Source organism: Lemur catta, chromosome 11 (genome assembly GCF_020740605.2).
Source record: "Lemur catta isolate mLemCat1 chromosome 11, mLemCat1.pri, whole genome shotgun sequence".
Taxonomy (NCBI): Eukaryota; Metazoa; Chordata; class Mammalia; order Primates; family Lemuridae; genus Lemur; species Lemur catta.
The window spans coordinates 39,438,433-39,458,819 of record NC_059138.1 but is presented as its reverse complement, the minus strand read 5'-3'; the positions used below and the strand labels follow the sequence as shown (position 1 = coordinate 39,458,819).

The following is a 20,387-nucleotide window of genomic DNA, read 5'->3' as shown; positions in this document are numbered from 1 at the left end:
CTACAAGGGATTCATTTACTAAAATAGGTTAGTAAAGTCATTTGAAAAATCACACATGAAACTCCCTTTATTATTAAAGACAGGTCTCGGTAGTACTCTTCTTTTAATATGGAAGAAAACAGTAAGTACCTTTTACTTTGCCATAGGCATTTCCTTATAACATTTCTTATAACTTCTACTTCCCTGTAACTCAAATACTCTCACATATTTAATTAGATTCTTTAATCCAAATTGTATGCTAAATTATTCTTTTTCCATAATTTTTCCATAGAGAAACACAAAATCTGTCTTTAATCCAGTTAAGACAAAAATATTTTCAGATACCTTATAGTTTTATTACTTTTATCACATTAGTCATGATAAACGTCCAAAGGCAAAAAGTTGGAATAGGTCTTTGAAGTCACTGTCAGCTCTACCAAGATTCCACTGATAAATTAATCATGTAAAGGGTGCAAAGGATAGGTATCATTTCAAGATGCAGCAGCCGAAAGATACTTCTAAAATGTTAATAAGATGATTGTTCAATTTTGCAGGGGTGGGGGATGAGGTGAGTCGTTCTGATTTAGAAAAAGCTAACACAAAAAAATCTAAACCTAAAGAAAGCAATTAAATGAAGATGTGATTTTTCACATTTTAAAAAAATCATTTCACTGACTTTATCATACAAAAATCACTCCAAAACTCAACATACAAAGATATAGTTCAGAAGACACATAAAGCAGTGAACAAATGTACCAACAATTGAAAAATACTTTCCTAGTTTATTAAAATATTGCTAATGTAAAACTGAAAAAAAATCAAGTCCAAAGATTACTTTATGGGGTGTCAACATTTTGAATCTCAAACATATTAATTTATAACTATACTAAATGAAAACTTTTGGAGAAAATACATATGTAACTTACAGAAAATTAGTTCTATACATGCACAAATATAAGAATATCTACCTTCCTCTCCATTATCCAATCCTTAAATTATCTAATTTTTATTTCCAACTGCATATCCATGAAACTCTTGAGGACTTACTCTAGGTACTATGCATTCAAAGATGAGCAGAATCACATAAAATATTTATTTACTTCCTTGCTCAACTTTAAATGTTCATGACAAAATGATGAACCCAGATCTCCAGGCAAGTATTAACATCTAAATAGTCTGATACGGTCAGTGTTGATATAACAGAAGTCTCTAGACAGTGAAGGTATTCAGATTCACAGTGGTGTTTCAGCTTTGTATGTATGCATGTGAATCCATAAATAAGGCAGAGATGGGACCAGAATCTTTCTCATCTAGCTGCTGAGGACTCAGTGACAAATCTGTCACTCAGAGAAAAGAGACACATAACAGTCATTCCAGTTGTTAGGTTCCCAAACGCGGAAAGTGATTTACAGTAAGTTTCAGCAAAGAAGAATAAATTGGAATATTTTGCAGCCAATAAATCAATGCCTTAGAAGGATTTAATCTTTGCTGGGAAAAAGCTCTCTAAATAATAATGGTAAAATTTATTTGATTATTCTGTAATCTCTTTTAGCACTGTCTAATTTACAGAAGGCTTCTCATTCAATTGAACTGTGAATTACCCAGGAACATATTTCAGAAACAAATACTAACAAAGAGTGTAGACAGAGGGTTAGAAAACAGATTAATACAGGAGAACTTCCAGTCCAGAGAAGATGGCATACATTCACATGTGCTGTTCTTCCCTGCTAAGTACGACAATCAACCCTAAAAATAACACACGAGGCAACCACAATAGGATCTTAAAGGTGGAAAGAGAAAAGGACTGCTCAGGGACCGCAGGACTGGAGGAACAATAATAGGGGGAGTCTTATAACTCCCCACCCAACAGAAGAAGGTAAACTAGGCCTTGCACCTCCCAATCAACAATCCCGCCAACAGAAAGTCTACGCAGGTAGGTTCATTCCTTCCCTGGATTGAAGAGGAGTCCTGTCAAAATGAATCGGCAATTTCTATATCTGGCAAAACTCTTCATGAATGAAGTAGAAATAAAAACATACTCAAACAAGGGAAAACTAAAGAATTTATCACTAAGAGACCTTTAAAGAATGGCTACAGGAAGTTCTTCAAACAAAAAGGAAACAATAAAAGAAAGAACTCTGAGTATCAAAAAAAAAAGGAACAATTGACAGAGCAGATATGTGGATTAATACAATAGAGTAGTATCTCCTCATGAGTTTTCTAAAACATATCTGATTAAAAGTTATAAAACCATATGATATTCAAAACAATATTTGAAAAATGGGAAAGTAAAAAGAGCTAAATGGACTTCAATTGAAGTGGTAAAACGTTGACACCACTTATAAAACTAAATATGTAATTGCTATATTACCAAGCAATTGCACACTTAGGCATTTATCCCAGAGAACTACATGTTCACAGAAAAACCTGTACATGAATGTTCACAGTAGCTTTAATACTAATCGCCAAAAAACCGGAAAGAACCCAGATGTCCTTCAATGAGTGGATGGTCAAACTCTAGTATATCCACACTATGGAATACTACTCAGCAATGAAAAAGAATGAAGTACTGACACATGAAAATAATTTGGATGAATCTCAGAGGAATTAATTATGCTGAGTCAAAAAAAAGCCAAATCCCAAATGTTACATACAATATGATTTGCTTATACAAATTCCTAAAATGACAAAATTATAGAGGTGGAGATTAACAGTTGCCAGAATTGGGGAAGGGGAAGGCAATGGAGGAATGGAGGGAAGGAGGTATGGTTATCACTGGGCAACAGAAGGGATCCTTATGATAATAAAACTGGTGTGTATCTTGACTGTGGTGGTAGATAAATGAAACTATACATGGGATAAAATTTCATATTACCAAACATGCACAGACAGACATAAAAATGAATATATGTAGAAGTGGGAAAATTTTAATAAGATCAGTAGATAGTATTAATGTCAGTTTCCTGGTTGTGCTATATCACTATAGTTTTGCAAGAGGTTACCATTGGGGGAAAATAGTGAAGGACACACAGAAAGAGAAAGCCTGTATTATTTTGTTTAACTGCATTTGAATCTATAATTATCTCAAAAATAATTGAGTTAAAAAATAAAAACACTGATAAGTACTCAAAATGTCGAGGGCTTTGAGAAAGACCTTATAAACTGTAAGAATAAATTTTATTCATAAGTACCTATAAAGCTGCAAAAATCTACTTATAAAAATAAAAACATTTTTGACGCTTATATGCAAGACTTTAAAAAAAATACTTGATAAAACATGGCTTAAAGTGGAAAGATTAAAGAATGTTAATCATTTCAATATCGATATATCACTGGGGTGGGTTTTAAAACATTTATAGCTTATAGATTTTTCCTATCTAAAGGCAGATAATTAGTTGTGACTTGCGGCTCAGCCTCAAGCAGAATTTGTAGCTACCAGTTTCATGCTGTGAGCCCATAAAGGTTGCCGCAAACTTACTGCTAGTAAAACTTATTACCTCCCATAGAGCATAGGGTGATGATAACAAAACTGTTGTTATATAAATCTCAACGTGAGTGTTCTATATACTCAAATTCCTTTTATTTTTTTATTTTATTTTTTATTTTATTTTTTTTTTTTTTGAGACAGAGTCTCACTTTGTTACCTGGGCTAGAGTGAGTGCCGTGGCATCAGCCTAGCTCACAGCAACCTCAGACTCCTGGGCTTAAGCGATCCTACTGCCTCAGCCTCCCGAGTAGCTGGGACTACAGGCATGAGCCACCATGCCCGGCTAATTTTTTTGTATATATATTTTTAGTTGGCCAGATAATTTCTTTCTATTTTTAGTAGAGACGGGGTCTCACTCTTGCTCAGGCTGGTCTCGAACTCCTGACTTCGAGCGATCCACCCGCCTCGGCCTCCCAGAGCTAGGATTACAGGCGTGAGCCACCGCGCCCGGCCCCTTTTATTTTTTTAAATAGTGAAAGTTCTATTTTTGTTTGTTTGTTTGTTTGGGGGCTATAAAAGCCAAACACACTTCAAATTTATTAAAAAGTAACATTTTCCAACATAAAAATGATTGCAAAATAAAATTCTGAGCTAGCTCATCAGGAGTGGAAACCTTGGAGATCAATGCCTCACTTAATGGATGAGAACAAAGACATCATAAAAGGATGACTGGCATTATCAGTCCCTAGTCAGTCACCCCAAACAAACTAGTATGTTTCAAAATTACTTAATCCAAAAGCCCCAATGAAAAATAATTCAACACATATGTCATGCTAGAGATTTACTAGAACATATTTCAGAGTGGTAACAATACATTTTAAATTAAGCACTGAATTTTAATACTCAACATACTAAAAATGTTTAGCCAAAACAATGCCTCACTTTGGGTGTTAATGAATGTTAGAAAGTGATTTGCTAAGACTATTACTACTGTGAATAGAGAAACTCAGTATTAGTCTGTGTGCTTTTTTCTTCTACTGTCTTTCAAAATTCCTGAGAATGGCACATATGTAAATTGGTATTCACTCCTTTCCTCAGGTTCTAGCAGAGGATATATACAAAACTTGAGAGAGGGGGAGAAAAAGAGAGCTATGGGAACTAATTGATATTATTAGTGATTAGGAGGAATTAATGGAATAAGGATTAGAATTTATTATTGCATCCCAACTGTATGGCAAACATTGTGGTAGGCACTTTAATTTTTTCAATCCCCACAACTCTCCCATGATTAGATACTAGAAATAAAACTCTTTTTTCCAGATGAGGAAACAACCTTAGGTTAGTAAATTGCTCAAGGTCACTGAGTTAACAGTGGTAAGAAGAGCACTGAATTTGAATATCATCTCAATCCAAAACCCATATTCTTTACATAATCCCAAACAGGGAGCTGCAGAATACAAGCAAGAGGCAACTTTGTTGATATAGATTAAGGAAAGTTTTATGAAAGAAGGAAAAATGAGTAAAATGACAACTCTGGCAGCACGCCACACTGAATGAGTATGCTGGAAGTTAGAAACCAGGTAAAATAGAGAAAAAACCTTAAATGAAATTGTAGCAACAAGGACAAAGAAATATCTCAATATTGTATAGGCAAATGTCCTGCCCCAGAAAAAATAGCTTTGAGAAGTAGCAACCAACAATCCTATGAACAAAATTGTTAAATGTAGGGGGTTTGATGTCACAAAAGTAAAATATTAATGTGGAATTCATTTAACCTAATGATATGTTAATTCTTCATAAATCAGATTACATATTATATTAGACATAAATTACTATTTTTGAGGTTTAATTTTTAAAAGATAATTTAAGGTAGAGGAGAAAAGCATGAGTTCTTAAAATCTGAAATTATTAGATAACACTGAAAATGGTATCCCAAAGTTTCTTATACATCTGTGGATTAAAGATCATTTACAAAAAGATTCACAACACAAATCATACAAAATATATAATGGCTGAATATACTAAAGATGAGGAGAAACACTAAAATCTTCAAAAAGCAAAGGTAATAAAAAGGTCTTTCCTGAAACACTAGAATCATTTTCAAGAAAAGTCATTTCAATTAGTTAAGTAAACTTAATAGTTGTGGGGAAATTATTATCCCCTTTCTGGATTTCTATAACCTATGAAGACATATTCTTTTCCTAATAACATTCAGATTTTAGGGGAGTATATACTGTTTTCCACAGCTATTTTTCTTGTCTATTTTGTCAAGCTCAAAGTCAAATGAATAAAATTCAAATGAATAGCCTAGGGAGTGGATTTTCTTTTTCAAAGTCAGGATTTAGATTTAATGCTAGAATATACAGAACAAAGTTTTGTTGTTTTTTTAAAAACTAAACTAAAAGTCAGTGATTTTACCTCTAAGCTTTTAGTCATGTTTCTACTGATGTTTTTCCTCAAAATAAAAATTCTGGTTTTCTGTCCTAGGTTTAAGAATAAATGAACCCTCTAAAAATCTGCAGCATCCTACTATCAAAGACAATAGTATTTTCCCGGCTTCCATACATTAGCAGCATTTTGACACTGTTTAAAGAATTTTATTTTACCTTAGCTTAAAATAATCTGCCTGCTTAAAAAACCAAAGCATATATTCCTTTTCCTTTGACTAGCTCCTATGTTCTGACAGGCATTCACAAAGAAAAATAAAAAATGAAAACCTCCTTATATGTGCAATATTTTTAGATTTACATCTTAAATGGGGTTATGCAAAATTTGTTTAATCTTTGCTCTGTGTACTATTATGTTCTTTGTTCTCATCCATGTAGGGGATGAGCTGATTATTTGTGTCTTAACAATAGGAGTTCATGTACCACAGTGAGGACCTTTTTTTCTTAATCTGAGAGGCAGTCACTAACAAGCTTCAGCTGGAAATGCTTGATGTAAAAACAGTGTGAACCTGTTCCTGGGCTAATAAACTGTTCTTTCTGCCAACAAAAGGAAATCAATTTACAACTGTAATTAATTTTTAACATGCTCATTATTTTTATACTTTCATAGGTTGGGATATATGTCAATTGATTTATGAAATACCCTATCCTGCTTGTCCTAGAGAGCTTTACAATCTGAAACATATTATTTAAATAAACAAATTTAACATGGGAAATGTGTGTATGAGTTCCATACAACCCAGCAAGTACCACATATGATCTGATTTCAGGAGATGTGATGGTTCATGGCATATATCAAGAGAGTTCAACTGACATTTGTATACACACAAAGTAAAGGTGGTGAATGTAGCACATGGAAAAGACAGGCAAATGGTGTTAAAGCAGTTCAACTTTAAGTCACCACCATGAATTTTTGTCCTCCCCAGCAAAAGGAGGGTGCATTGTTAGTCTTCAAATATGCTCAGATAAACAAAAAGTGGCATGTATGTTTATACACAGATGAACTAAAGATAGCACCTCTAATCTCTGCAACTTTTTAGCATGCAAAAGACTGCAAACATTTAGCAACCAGGAAGACCATAAATGCATGCTAGGAAAATGGGAAGTCATTTAGTGAGCAAATCCCATGTTCATGGCATTGTGGCAAGAGATTTAAAAAAATGAAAAGACAAGGTCTATGCCCTCAAAGAATTCAAGGTAGTAGGAGATGAAACATATAAGATGATAATGACACAATATGAGTGCCATGTTAGTGATATGTGTAAACACAATTGTCTGATTATAGAGAAGGAAATGAACTAATAGAAAAGGAGTCAAAGTGCAGATTCACTGAAAAATGGCATTTGGGGGATGGACCACATAAAAGAGAGCTCAGTGGTGGTAGGGAGACAGTACACATAGTAATACAAAATCGTGAAAAATTTATTTGCTTTCAGAAAGAAAATAGCTTATTATGAATGGTTTATAGGGTTATAAGGAAAGTAGCAGAAATTGGGGACAGAGTGTTAAGGGCCTTACAAGAAATGGTATGGAATGTAGAGTTGGTTTCTGTAGGTAATATAATTAAAAAGTGTAAGCAGAAAAGAAAGACCAAATTTATTTTTTAAGATTTATGCTGATAGCTGTAGGGAAGATGAACCATAAAGTGTCTGGTGACAGAAAGACCAGATAAGAAGCTGGTGTAGTAGTCTAAGAAATACGAATTTAAGGCAATGGCAGTGGAGGTGAAAAGAAAGGAAATGTTCAAGAGACATCTGTATTTAGGAGGAAAAATAGACTGGATTTGTTAACCAACTAAATGGAGGGGAGAAAAAGAGAGGATTCAGAGATAATTTCTCCATTTAGCTAAGCTAAAAACTAGAAACTGTATATTATCTGTTTTTCCAGCACCTAACAATGTGCATGCCATACAGTATGTACTTATTTTAGTAAAGGAAGAATGAATAAATGACTAGTTTTGAAATCTAGGTGAAGCTGAAAACCCAGGGAAAGGTTTAGGCAATGAGATTTGATTTGGGGTATACCACTGTGGTATATATATAGAACATTAAGGTGAAGTTCTGGTTCAGTTGGCAATTTGGGTCGAGAACTAGAAAATAAGGGCTAAAATGGGCTAGAACTCAGAATTCAAAAGCTATCAACATACAAACAGCATTTGAAGCCAGAGGAATAGATAAGACAGTTCTGGGTAAGCCTAGTTCCCCTTCCTTATAATGTCTCACTTAGGGAAAAAGACAAGGACTATTCTTCAGCACCAGCAACTGCAGTATATCTACAGATGGGCACATGTGACCAGTCTCCTCAAAAGAACTCTAATTTGTTCTGTGCTGACAAGGAATCAAGACAATTTCTCAACAAAAACTCCCTTAAGCATCACCATCTCTTTTAATCGTCTTTTTATAGAAGTATTTTCAAATGTAGTGTACATTTCCATAATGGAGACTTTTTCCAAATCATTTATCTTCTAACCTGTTATTATGAAAACTCATTTGTCATTAAAACAATCTGGTCATAAAGCTCTATATTACTATAATATACGGATCTGCCTATATAGTCACTATATTAACAGTATGGTGTCTCTTAAATATGCATTTGCAAGCACATATCCATACAAACATTTTTGGGCTTTCATCAAAAAATGTGCCAAGTCAAATAGAATTTATTGGTGTTAAATATACTTTCCCAAAAAATGTGAATAAAAGATATACAGTTGGTATACTTATTGGAATCAATACTAGATTTTGAGAAAGGTAGTTGTAAAATATTGCCTACAGAAGTAAAGAACCAATGTATTATTTTATAAAAAAGTAGAGAGCATAATTTATACAAAATTTTAAAATCCCTTAGGCAGTATTTCACATGTCACCCTTAAGCAATGGTTCCATTTTTCTATAGTTCAGTAAAAATGTCTACTGCTGGACTGATATATTCACAAAGACAATGTGGTTACACTAAGAAATTTAACACCAGATTCAGGGAAGACAACAAGTAGGGGAAAACATTGTTCTTACAAATAAGAACAAGAAAAACCACCTTTTACCCCTGGGCAGCATAATAAAATGTGCCATGCTTTTTATAATTCCTGGTAATGATTAATATTAGTATTCTTACAACAATGGAGCAGCTAGTGAAAATCATAGATCAACTTTACACTTTTTCAAACATGAAGCATCCCAAAACACTTTTGTAAAAAATCTCCTGAAATGGACACCTACTGCAGAGTGGTCTGATGGCAGAACAGTAATATATCCACACCAGGGGTAGTGGGAGATTTCAGAATCTCATTTACTGCACCAGCGGAGACTGAGCATCATGGCGGTGATGCTCTTAGCTGTTAGAGAAGAGGCAGCCTCTATCAAACAGCATCCCTGCTGACCTATTCATCAGCGAAGTAGGCATTAAGTAAGGCTCCTTTACCATCTTTGGAACGGAATGCTTCACAATCTCATTCATGGTTAAGAAAAAAACATAGTAAGATTATTAGAAAATGTTAGCATTCGAGCTATTTTCTGTGATTTACATAATTTAACTTAACAGCATCAAGTATTTCAGTTGTATATTACTGAAACACTGGAATGCTGGTATAAGACAGCACACAGAAAAATTGCAAAAGAATAGCTCTTCACATTTCTAATACTCCAGTATTCATGGAATTGTTTTAAGGAAAAAAGTCCCTTGTAGTCCCAAGTTTAATATCTATCAAGACAATGCCCAGACTCAAATCACTTTATGTAAATATCTTATAGTTAGATTTTAGAATATTAAACTTTATGTTTACAAGGTTCAAATTCTAACCTCATCAATAGATGTTGTATATACTATTTTTATCAACTATGATTTCTAGTGCTATGTGACTAGCACTTAATAAATATAATTACTTTTTGTAGAAATAGGAATAGAACTATAGTATGCAATATGCAAATTAATTTTTAAGGTTAAAGAGGTTTTATAATTATAAGTAACATCTTTATAAAATCAATACATTGGGTTAAAGTGCTTTTGGTTAAAAATCTATAAAAGCAGCTTGAAATACTGTATATAAAACAGTGATATAATGAGCATATTAAAAATGAGTATAAAGTATTTGAAATATAGCCATATAACCTTTTGTGTTTTGAGACAGAATCTCAATCTGTTGCGCTGGCTAGAGTACAATGATGTCATCATAGCTCACTGCAACATCAAACTCAAGCGATCCTCCTGCCTCAGCCTCCCAAGTAGCTGGGACTAGAGGCACGCACCACCATTCCTGGCTAAGTTTTTTATATTTTGTAGAGACAAGATCTCACTATGTTGCCAAGCTGGTCTCAAACTCCTGGCCTCAAGCGATCCTCCTGCCTCAGCCTCCCAGAGCGTTAGGATTATAGGCGTAAGCCACTGCACCCAGTCTATTTTTTAAGAAAGCCACTCAGACAGTTCCTAATAGGCCATACACAATACACTGTTTACTTGTCCATAACCTTAGTTGCAAGTTTCAACTGAGATTGTTTGATACCAACATAACTAAATTTAATTGGGTATTAACAAAATTTGGTTATAAGTATTAATATCAAACAATCACTGCTCCAAACATCAAGTTCATGTAAGTTATGTCAGAAAGGAACATTCAACAAGCAGGTACGCTATCACTTGGTAGAAGACATTTAAGTATCTAAGTCATCAAATATCAACGACTACTGGCCAAATGCAATGGCTCGTGCCTGTAATCCTAACACTTTGGGAGGCCGAGGCTGGGGGATGGCTTGAGCTCAGGAGCTCAAGACCACCCTGAGTAAGAGCAAAACTCTGTCTCTACAAAAAAATAGAAAAATCAGCCAGGCATGGTGGCATGTACCTGTAGTCCCAGCTACTCAGGAAGCCACATGAGCCCAGGAGTTTGAGGTCGCAGTGAGCTACGATGATGCCACTGTCTCAAAAAAAAAAAAATTCAAGTACCGGTGTAAAAAAATCTTATTTTTATTTATTCACTTTAAGTATTTAAGTATTAGTTCTTTCAGCATGTATTAATGTATGTTCTCCCAGTAAATACAAATGTACATCCAAGGTAGAATCTGGGTAGCTGCACCAGTACAAATGAAGGGCTGTGGAAGCCACAGACACAATTTCTTCACTTTGGTACTCTCTTTACCCAATCCAGTGTCTGAAACATAATGGGCACCTAGTAAATAGTTGTTAAACAAAATCTTAGAGAAAGAAAAATTTAATTCCAACTATGGAAAAAAGATAAATACTGATTTTGAATTTAAAGCTTGAATGAGAATAAAGTATTTTTAAAGTTTTATAATTAAATAAATATTAACGAAATCCTGGCCAGGCACAGTGGCTCACACCTGTAATCCCAGCATTTTCAGAGGCTGAGGTGGGAGGGTCACTTGAGGTCAGCAGTTCAAGACCAGCCTGGGTGACATAGCAAGACCCTGTCTCTATTAAGAAATGATAAAAGAAAAAGTTAGCCAGGCATGGTGATGTGTGCTTGTAGTCCCAGCTACTTGGGAGGCTGAGGTGGGAAGATTGCTTGAGCCTGGGAGGTCAAGGCTGCAGTAAGCTATGTTAATGTTAACGCCACTACATTCCAGCCTGTGAGAAAAGATTAAGTTGATTGATGACTGAAAAGTTAAACTGATGTAACGAATAAGCCCAAATATATCCCAATACATAATATCATGATGTGAGTTCACAAGCAGAGAAAGTAGAAATGGAAATATATATTTAAAAAATATATATGTTGATACATTAAACTATGCTCCAAAATGCTTTTTATTCATGCTCATATAAAAATAAATTTATAAGAATATTTTAATTTTTTCTTGTTAAATTATGTATAATATGAAACCAATCATAAATGAGGTATTAGTTACTGAAAAATTCCAGCTGTCAATATGACACATAGAACTATTAATATTTTTAAAAGAACTGTGCTCTTACCTTTCAGTTGTTTCTTGATATTAATTTAGATACATTGGTTTTTATAATACAGTAATAACGGTATCATTTGAAAACTTTTAAATGGCAGAATTCTAGTGAATTACTTTCTAAAATTGTTTTTCAAAATACTAATTGATCAAATAAAATGAATGATAAGATACAATGTAAATATACATATACATATGATTAAATGTCTCTACTTTTTAAAATGTAATTTCCCTTTTACAAGTCACATTAGAAACCTATACCAGTGATGTTACAAATAAACTCTTTAGTAATTTCATTCTCTGGGGGGAAAAAGCAATATGGCTTAATATTTTAAAATAAGTGATATATCTGACATCTTACAGAACTGTACTCCTACTGCCTTCACCTAACTACAAGACTACAGAGGGAGTGGGTAAGATTGAATAAGAGAAGATAAAGAACTATCAAAAGAATAAAAAAGATCATTAAAAAATCTCCAAACAAATCATCACTTTTTCTCAAGGAAAAAAAAAGATAAGAAAGTATAACCTGGATTTAATACACTTCTGGAAAAAGATATTAATGATTCAATAGTATTCTTTTAAAGATGGTCTTCAAGACTATATCTAATCAAATTAAAAATTTGGAAATAATACCTATAAACTTACCCATTTACTGCATGTAAATGGGCAGTTTATCCATTCTATGATGAGAGGAGAAATTAAAAAAAAAAAAAAAAAAACCACTAGAATTAATGCTTTGTCACCCATAAAGTTCAGGCATACACAGAAAGGCTACATTTATCTTCTTTGAATAAAAACAACCCATGATAATAGCTATAATATTGTACTAGGGTAAAAACTGGATAAGACTGAAATGATCTTAAAAGTCTAAAAAAATTTTAAAACTGTATTTAAGTTCAATAAACTTGAGCATTTACATAATTTAAAATGTTAAATGTGCTACTATCTCTTTACTTATGAGACTGAAGCGTTAATGAGCAGAATTTTATATAAAATTCAATAATGAAGAAATTCAGAAGAATGTCAACCATATTACTAATACTGCTATTATAAGTTTGATTATTAACTGAAATTTTAATAAACTTTAAAGATTCTTTAAGTTACTATTTTTATAACTTCATTATACAATATATTTAAATAAAATGCAATGAAAACAGACTTTTGCTTCAAGAGAATTCTGAATGTATATATCACTTATCAACTTATTATGTGAAAAAATTTTAAATAATTGTGTAAGTGGTAAATCCAGCTATAAAAATAACACATCACTATAAAAGAAATCCTTAAAACAGTTGTATATGGATTAAATAAATAGAAAAATAATACATTATCTCATATAGATACATTATAATCAATAAAAAATAATTTATTTCCAGGTAGAAAATATACATGCAATATAATTCATTACAAATTTTATTTAAATTTTTATGAATGTGTACATACACACACACCTATATCATTAAATATTTTCAGGCAATTTTATTTTTATTCAAATGAACTAAATAAAGTGTAAAATCAAAGACACTATCAACAGGTAAAAAGATGTTTTCCTAGGCCGCCTTAAAGCTAGAATGTAACAATATTGCCATCTAGCGTTCAAATCAAATAATCACTTCTAATACAAATGTGATCATATTTTTTTCACTTAAAAAATTGTGTGTAGGTTAAGTACAAATTGACATTCCTATAGGTAAGAGTATAGTTTTGATGGATTAATAAACAGAGAAAGAAGAAAAATAGAAAAGGTAACTTGGAGTCAATGGGATGAAAAAATACATAAGGCATATGGGAGAAATACCCTTCTATAGGATGTGATTCCTGCCACATTTTGTTCTTGAACACATATACATGTTATTTGATTTTCTTGAATACTTTATTGACCAAGCAAAAGTAAAGGTCAATTCCCTAGGGCTAGTTGCATCTATCCCTATATACTCTCCAATCTTCCCACCTCAAATGGGAATGGTTTAGATCAAGTTCCTAAATGATTTGTTATTAAATGAACGTAACCAAATTCATTTATAACAATGTTTTAAATACGCAAAATTTAGCATTTTGACTATTAAATGTTAATTAGAAGAGATAAAGAATAAAAAGATCAACTGCCAAGATTGAAAAAAATTTAACTTCATTAACAGATAAAGATACATTTGGGGCCAAGTTGTACATCACTGGCATTGCTGAAAACAAAGACATTGTTCATCTTAGTCAAAGCCTCAGAGCAGCTAGTAAATCTCTAAATCAGAAACTTTCCTTAACCTGCTTAATTTTTTTCCCAGAGGATAAAACTGCTGAACAGTTTGTTTCTAAAAAAGCAATATGCTCTACCAACGTAAGGTACCAACAGCAAGATGTGACATGGTGGTGGCAGTATGTCTGTGACTACTAGTACTATTGGCACTACTACTACAATCACAACTACGACAACCACTATCACTACAGTACAGTTCCACCCCATTCAGTTCCAACCAAACCAGAGAGACAGTTCACAAATGTGTCTTTACTTTTTCCTAGCTCTATATCTTTGATCATATTATCCTCTTTTCTTAATCTCTTATCTAAATGCTATCCTTTGGAAATATGAGGTCAGGTGATTTTAAGCTACTATTTTTCCTTATTCATCCATTTTCTCATTTTCATACAACAAACATGTATCACTTATGTAAATCAGAAATATTTAAAGAACAAAAACTACTATTGATTCTCCACAGCCAAGCTCTATTTTTCAACTTCTATGAATTCTTTCTTTCATCCTGCCCAATCCCTCCAGAAGTAATTTCTTTCTGCTCTAAACATCTCAGCAGCATTATCTAGCATTCATTTGCAGCCTTAAAACATTATTTTAATATGTTTTATTCCCCAGAATAAATTACAAGCTTTCTAAAATTAAAAAAAAAACATTTATTATCCTTCCTTGTGCCCCTCACAAAGGTAATTTTTGGATATCTAAGAAGTACAATCACATGTGATGCAAAGACCTTCCTGCTCTGTTCAGAAGCACCATCTACCTCACTTCCCTAGGATTTAATTCTCAAAAATTTATTCATTGTGTCATATTGTGAAAGCTGAACTGCTGGCAATAAAGATCATAAATACCTAATATTTCAGAGTTATAACAGCAAAAACTAAACAAAAATTTTACATATTGTAAGACGCTATTAATAAATAAAATGTAAAGTTTGATTAAAAACTACTTTAATTCCAAAGCATTTTAAAAAATGGAAAACAATCCCTATAACACCAATGAAAACTAAATTAAATTTTTAAAATTATGAGCATTAGGGATCTACCTATCTATAGAGTTAGCTACCTACCTATCAAACTATGTAGCCTAACAACTGGGTGGATGACCTTTCTTTAAGATGTACACAATAAATGTGGATACAATTTTGTATGAATGCTGACTTTTATAAAAATTATCTAAATTCAATGTTGAGAACACTGAGATTACATATTTTTTTGTTACTCAAACTCTTCTTTAAATGAAGAAGTAAAAGTTACCACCACACATTAGATTATAAGGTCTGACGTCCATTCTGGGACCAGATTTATTTAGTCTATGAATTAATTAAAATGTAAATTTTATTATTTACATATTTCTCAACCTAAAAATACATACACAAAACAAAATGTTCATTGCAATATCTGACATGATTTTGCTTTTAAATAAATACTAGTTACATCATTCTGCTTTTTCTTCTATCTACCTATACCTAGTGCTAAGTATTGCTTTCTGAACTATTTAAGAAATCTAATATAGCTATAATCTTAATGACTAGGCTTTTCTTAAAATGTCAACTAAAAAAAACTAACTTCATTTTTTAAAACAGCTATATTTTCTATATTTATGCTTTGCTGCCACCTAGTGAAATCTTGAGAACTTGATTTTTCCAGAAAATAGATTACTTAAAAAAAGCATAATGCCAACCTACAAAGTACATATATGAGGAATAAGGACATTGTCGATTACTTTCTTTTTTTTTTTTAAGCCTTTTAATTTTTATTACTCAAGAAAGCTTCATTTTCTTATTTAGCTTTCTGGCTCTGTGCTTATGCCTTCAACACCTTCACAACAATTTTCTGTTCCTCGATGAGGAAAGCACGCTTGATCCTGTCACAAACACATTTAGCACACGTGGAACCACCATAGGCCCTGCAGCCATGTTTTTTTGTTTTAGACAACCTCGTAAGAACTTTAGGTCTCACAGCACAAACCCCTCGAAGGCTCCCTGGGCACACGCCACATGCAGATTTTGGTGCTTTCCCAACCTTCTTGGTATAAAGGTAAACAATTCTATTACCAGGGGTTCGGGACAGCCTAGTTTTGTTAGAGGCTGTATCGTAGGAAAGCCTACGCCGGTATGTCAGACGCTGGACCATTCTGAGTGCCTGCAGACAGCGACCCTGGAAGAGCTCTTGATTACTTTCTTACAAATAAATATTTAAAAATGTTTTCTTCATTAAGCTACATTCATATTATAATTCATCAATTTAATCATCAAGTAACTTGTTTAATCTGCAAGACAATTATGATCATTAAATTTTAAAAAGTCCTTTGTTAAAAAGAACCAGAAACATTGTTTTTCCCATGAGGTTATACTTGTAAATATATGCAAATTCAATGGTACCTCCAAAGATTCTGTATTTTTAATTTCCAATTACTCACCAAGAAAATTGTTCATTATATAGTTAAAACAGTAACATATGCTGACCAAAAATCTAAACCCCTGAAACTCTATCAATTATACTATCCGAAGAATTCCACAAAGATGATAGATAACAACCTATGACTGAACTTACCTGGGAAAAGATATTTGCTGTTGGAGCAACTCTGCTGTCCACGATACTATATAGTATTGCTAATAATCTGTCTAATGGAAATGGTTTTGGTCCAAGGAGATGATTGCTTGTCTGTTACAAAAAAAAAAAAAACATAGATTTTCTGGATTTTCTTCCTATATAACAGCACTTACTTTCTGTACTATTAATTCCCAATAACAATATATTTATACTTTACATAGTTCCTCTAAAGATGCTAACAAATCTAACCTTTAGTCTCTAAGGTAAACATTTACTTGGTAGATCATGATTTATCTTTTGACATATTTCTCAAATTTCTGACTTAGTACCAACAAATACTTATTAAAGAACTTGCAGTCATCCAGCCCAGTCCTGAACATCACACCTATTTCGCTGTTATGATCAGATGGTAAGCGAATTCACCAAGCGCTTTGTCAGGATAATCCATAATCCATAACTAAAATGAGGTTCCTAACTCCTAGACCAGAGCTTAACTACTTACTTCTCACCATTCCACTTTGTACCACTGACTGGAACATGTATTTGTTTAACATTAATAGTTCTAAACAGATCAATTATAGTAAATAGTAGCTTAGCTTAGAAATCTAATAAAATATTTGATAAAGTGAATGAGCTGTCAGCCTGAAACAAAGTAAAATTTAAAAAAATGTTTTGAAGATTGTAAAATGTTCACACTTGCATACAGACTCATATGATACAATTATATGCCATTAGAAAATTGTAGTGCTCAAGTCCTGTTACACTAGCACATAATTTTAATAGCAATGTAAGGATTTAAGTACTCTATTTTAGCAATGGCAAAAAAAACCTGGAAACTATATATACATGCATGGGAATAACTACTTAAAAGAAGAATGACTGTAAAGAAAAATACCTGCTCAGAATTACAAAATAATGTATTTACCTCAGCTATTTATATCCAGGGATAGTTTAGAAATCATTTTCCAGGTCTTAAATTTTGTATGCTTTTCTCATTAAAATACTTCATACATTCAGAAAAGTGCAGAGGTTAATTCAATAAATACCAATATACTCATCACCCAAGTTTATCAAATCCTAATATTGTGCTATATGTGCAAAGAATAAAACATTGTATCATATTACAGATAAACAGAAGCTGCCTTGAACACTCTTCCATCCCATTCTCCCTTTACTTTCCTAAAAAGAACTATTATCTAGAATTTGATGTACTCTCATGGTTTTTATCCTATTATGGCATAAGTATCCACAAACAATATATAGTATTGTTTGCATGATTTAAAATTTTATACCAATGGTATCATTTTGAACACATATACAAAATTGTTTTTTACCTTCAAAATTATGTTTTTTAAGGTTTATCCATATAGATATATGTATCTCTCTACTGCATTTTTAAACTACCCTACAGAATTCCATTTTATTTATGATTATCTGCTTTTAAAACCCTATCATTATTACAAATAATAATGTGACTGACAATCTTGCACATTTCTCCTTGTACACATGTGTGTGTTTCTCTAAGTGGGATTGCTAGGTTAAAGCATAGGGCAGAAACAATGCTGTGTTTGCCAACATGGTTTCTTCTTGGGCACACAGGAAGACTACCTTTCTCAGTCACGCCTGCAGTTAGAGGAAGGTCATTTAACTGAGTTCTGGCCAATGGAATATAAATAGAAGTGATGGGAGCTACTTCCAAGTATGGCCTTTCAAATCACTGGATCCCTTCATCCTCTTTCCCTCTGGTAGCGACTTTAGAAGCCACCATGTTTCACTTAACATCACTAAGATAAAAAAGGACCACCTAACTCACATTCTGTTATGTTGTGAGCAATGTAAAAACTTCAGTTGTGGTAAGCCACTGAGGGTTCTGCAGTTTTTTACTGCAGCATAGTCCAACCTATCCTGACCAATACAAAGTACATTCACAAATTAACTTTGTTAGATACTGTCAACCTGTAGAACAGGCAAGCTCTTATTCTTCTTCATTATCAGCAGCCCTTGGAATCACCAGACTTTTTTAGTTTTGTCAATCCAAGAGTGTGAAATACCTCACTGTTGTCATAATTTGCATTTCTTTCATCAGTGAATGAAGCTGATAATTGTGTTGTTTAAAATTAGATATTCAGGTCCCTTTTTGTATCATTTACCCATTTTTGTATTGAATTTTATCTTTTTCTTATTGGTTTGCATGAGTCTTTAAAAATTCTAGATATTAATTATTTGTCTATTGTATGAGTTCAAGGATGGTGGTAAAGATCCTAGGTTTGGAGTTAGACAGTCCTGGAATTGGATCCTGGTTTTACCATATATTAACTATGTAATCTTGGGCAAGTTACTTAATTTCTCTTGAATCCTTACCTAGAATATGAGGAAAATGACAGTAACCACATGCATTAAGTCACTGTGAGAATTAAAATGAAATCATATGCAGAGCTTAACAATGTTTGGCTCAGAGTTGCTCAACAGCTTTTACTATAATTATCATAACACATGTGTTTATGTGTTTTTCTTTTCTAGACAAACCCGTCTTGAAAACAGGACAAACTTTATTCACCTTTTTATGGATGAATGGATTTGGTAAGGTCACTTCCCTGCCAAACCTTGGCATTGTGTGAAGGGAGAAGAAAGCTTTCCCTGAGCATTTTTAACTAGAAGCTAGGGGGGCAGAATTCACAATATCTTTGTGGTCTGAAAACCACAAATGATCCCAGGTTACTGGCGGTCCTAAGTAACTGTACAGAAGTAAAATGTAAGAGAACACATTTCAGACTTCAAAAATTTCAAAAATTAAGTTCAGTCAACAATTAAAAATTAAACATGTCCACGAAACAAGGCATCATGAGCACAATCCAGTAAAAACAGAAAATGTGAAATGTGACCAACAAGGACTTCTGATACTGTGATGTAAAATATAGAACATCAAATAGCTATGTTTTATATTAAAGAAAAATATGACTAAGAAAAATGTATGTGACCAAATAGACTTGAAATGAACTAGAACTTCTAAAAATTACAAATAAGATTTTTAAATTACAAAGTTGATATAAATAACAGAATAGACACAGCTGAAGATAAAATCAGAAGACAGAATTGAAGAAATTATCCAGAACATACTGCAGCACACAGAGACCAAAAAGAATGAAGAATGTAAAAGATTTAAGAGACAAAGAGAACAGAGTGAGAAATTATAACATCTATCTAATCAGTGTCTCAGGAAGACATGTTAGAAAGAATGGGGAAGAGGTAATATTTGAAAACTGAATAAGAATTTATCAGAATTGAATAAAGGTACCATTGTTCAAATTCAGAAAGCAAAACTAATCCCAAATTTTAAAAAATTCAATCCCAGATGTATCAGTGAAACTAAAAATATCGAAGGAAAGGAACTTAAAACCAGCTAGAGAATACAAGGATACCAAAAGAGGAATAATAAACTACCAGCAGAATTTTTAGCAGCAACAATGAAAGCAAGGAGGCAATAAAATAATGTCTTCAAAGTCCCAAGAAAACTCTATGAATTTAGAAGTGACTGAGCAAAAGTGCTTGAGAGTAAGAGTGAGAAACAAAACTCATGGCTATAGTGTACAGTCTATTGTTCAAAATTCTCTATCTTCTGCCAAGAGAAGCAGCAGCGGTTTGGATGTACAAAGTGGAACAAGTGATCTAAACAGTCCAAATGCTCGTCTTAACAATTTCAACCTTGCCCTGCTCTTAACCTTCAAAAGTACTCAGTGCCTGTAATGCCTAAGCTTTCTCAGATTCTTCAGGCCACATCAGCTTGGTTTGGGACTTATATTTTAGCTTTCTCTGATCTTA

General features: G+C 32.9%; 2 protein-coding genes across 2 annotated transcripts in view; both read right to left on the bottom strand.

The window, feature by feature from the left end:
• Positions 1-20,387, bottom strand: part of ORC5 (origin recognition complex subunit 5) — a 75,044-nt gene that overhangs the window by 17,006 nt on the left and 37,651 nt on the right. The window contains exon 12 of the mRNA XM_045565241.1: positions 16,569-16,679. Coding sequence (XP_045421197.1) covers positions 16,569-16,679 — 111 coding nt within the window. The remainder of the gene's footprint in view (positions 1-16,568; positions 16,680-20,387) is intronic.
• On the bottom strand, positions 15,759-16,194 carry LOC123647633 (60S ribosomal protein L34-like). The gene has a single exon (XM_045565242.1). It carries the CDS (start codon positions 16,146-16,148, stop codon positions 15,819-15,821), a length of 330 nt encoding a protein of 109 aa, XP_045421198.1. The 5' UTR covers positions 16,149-16,194; the 3' UTR covers positions 15,759-15,818.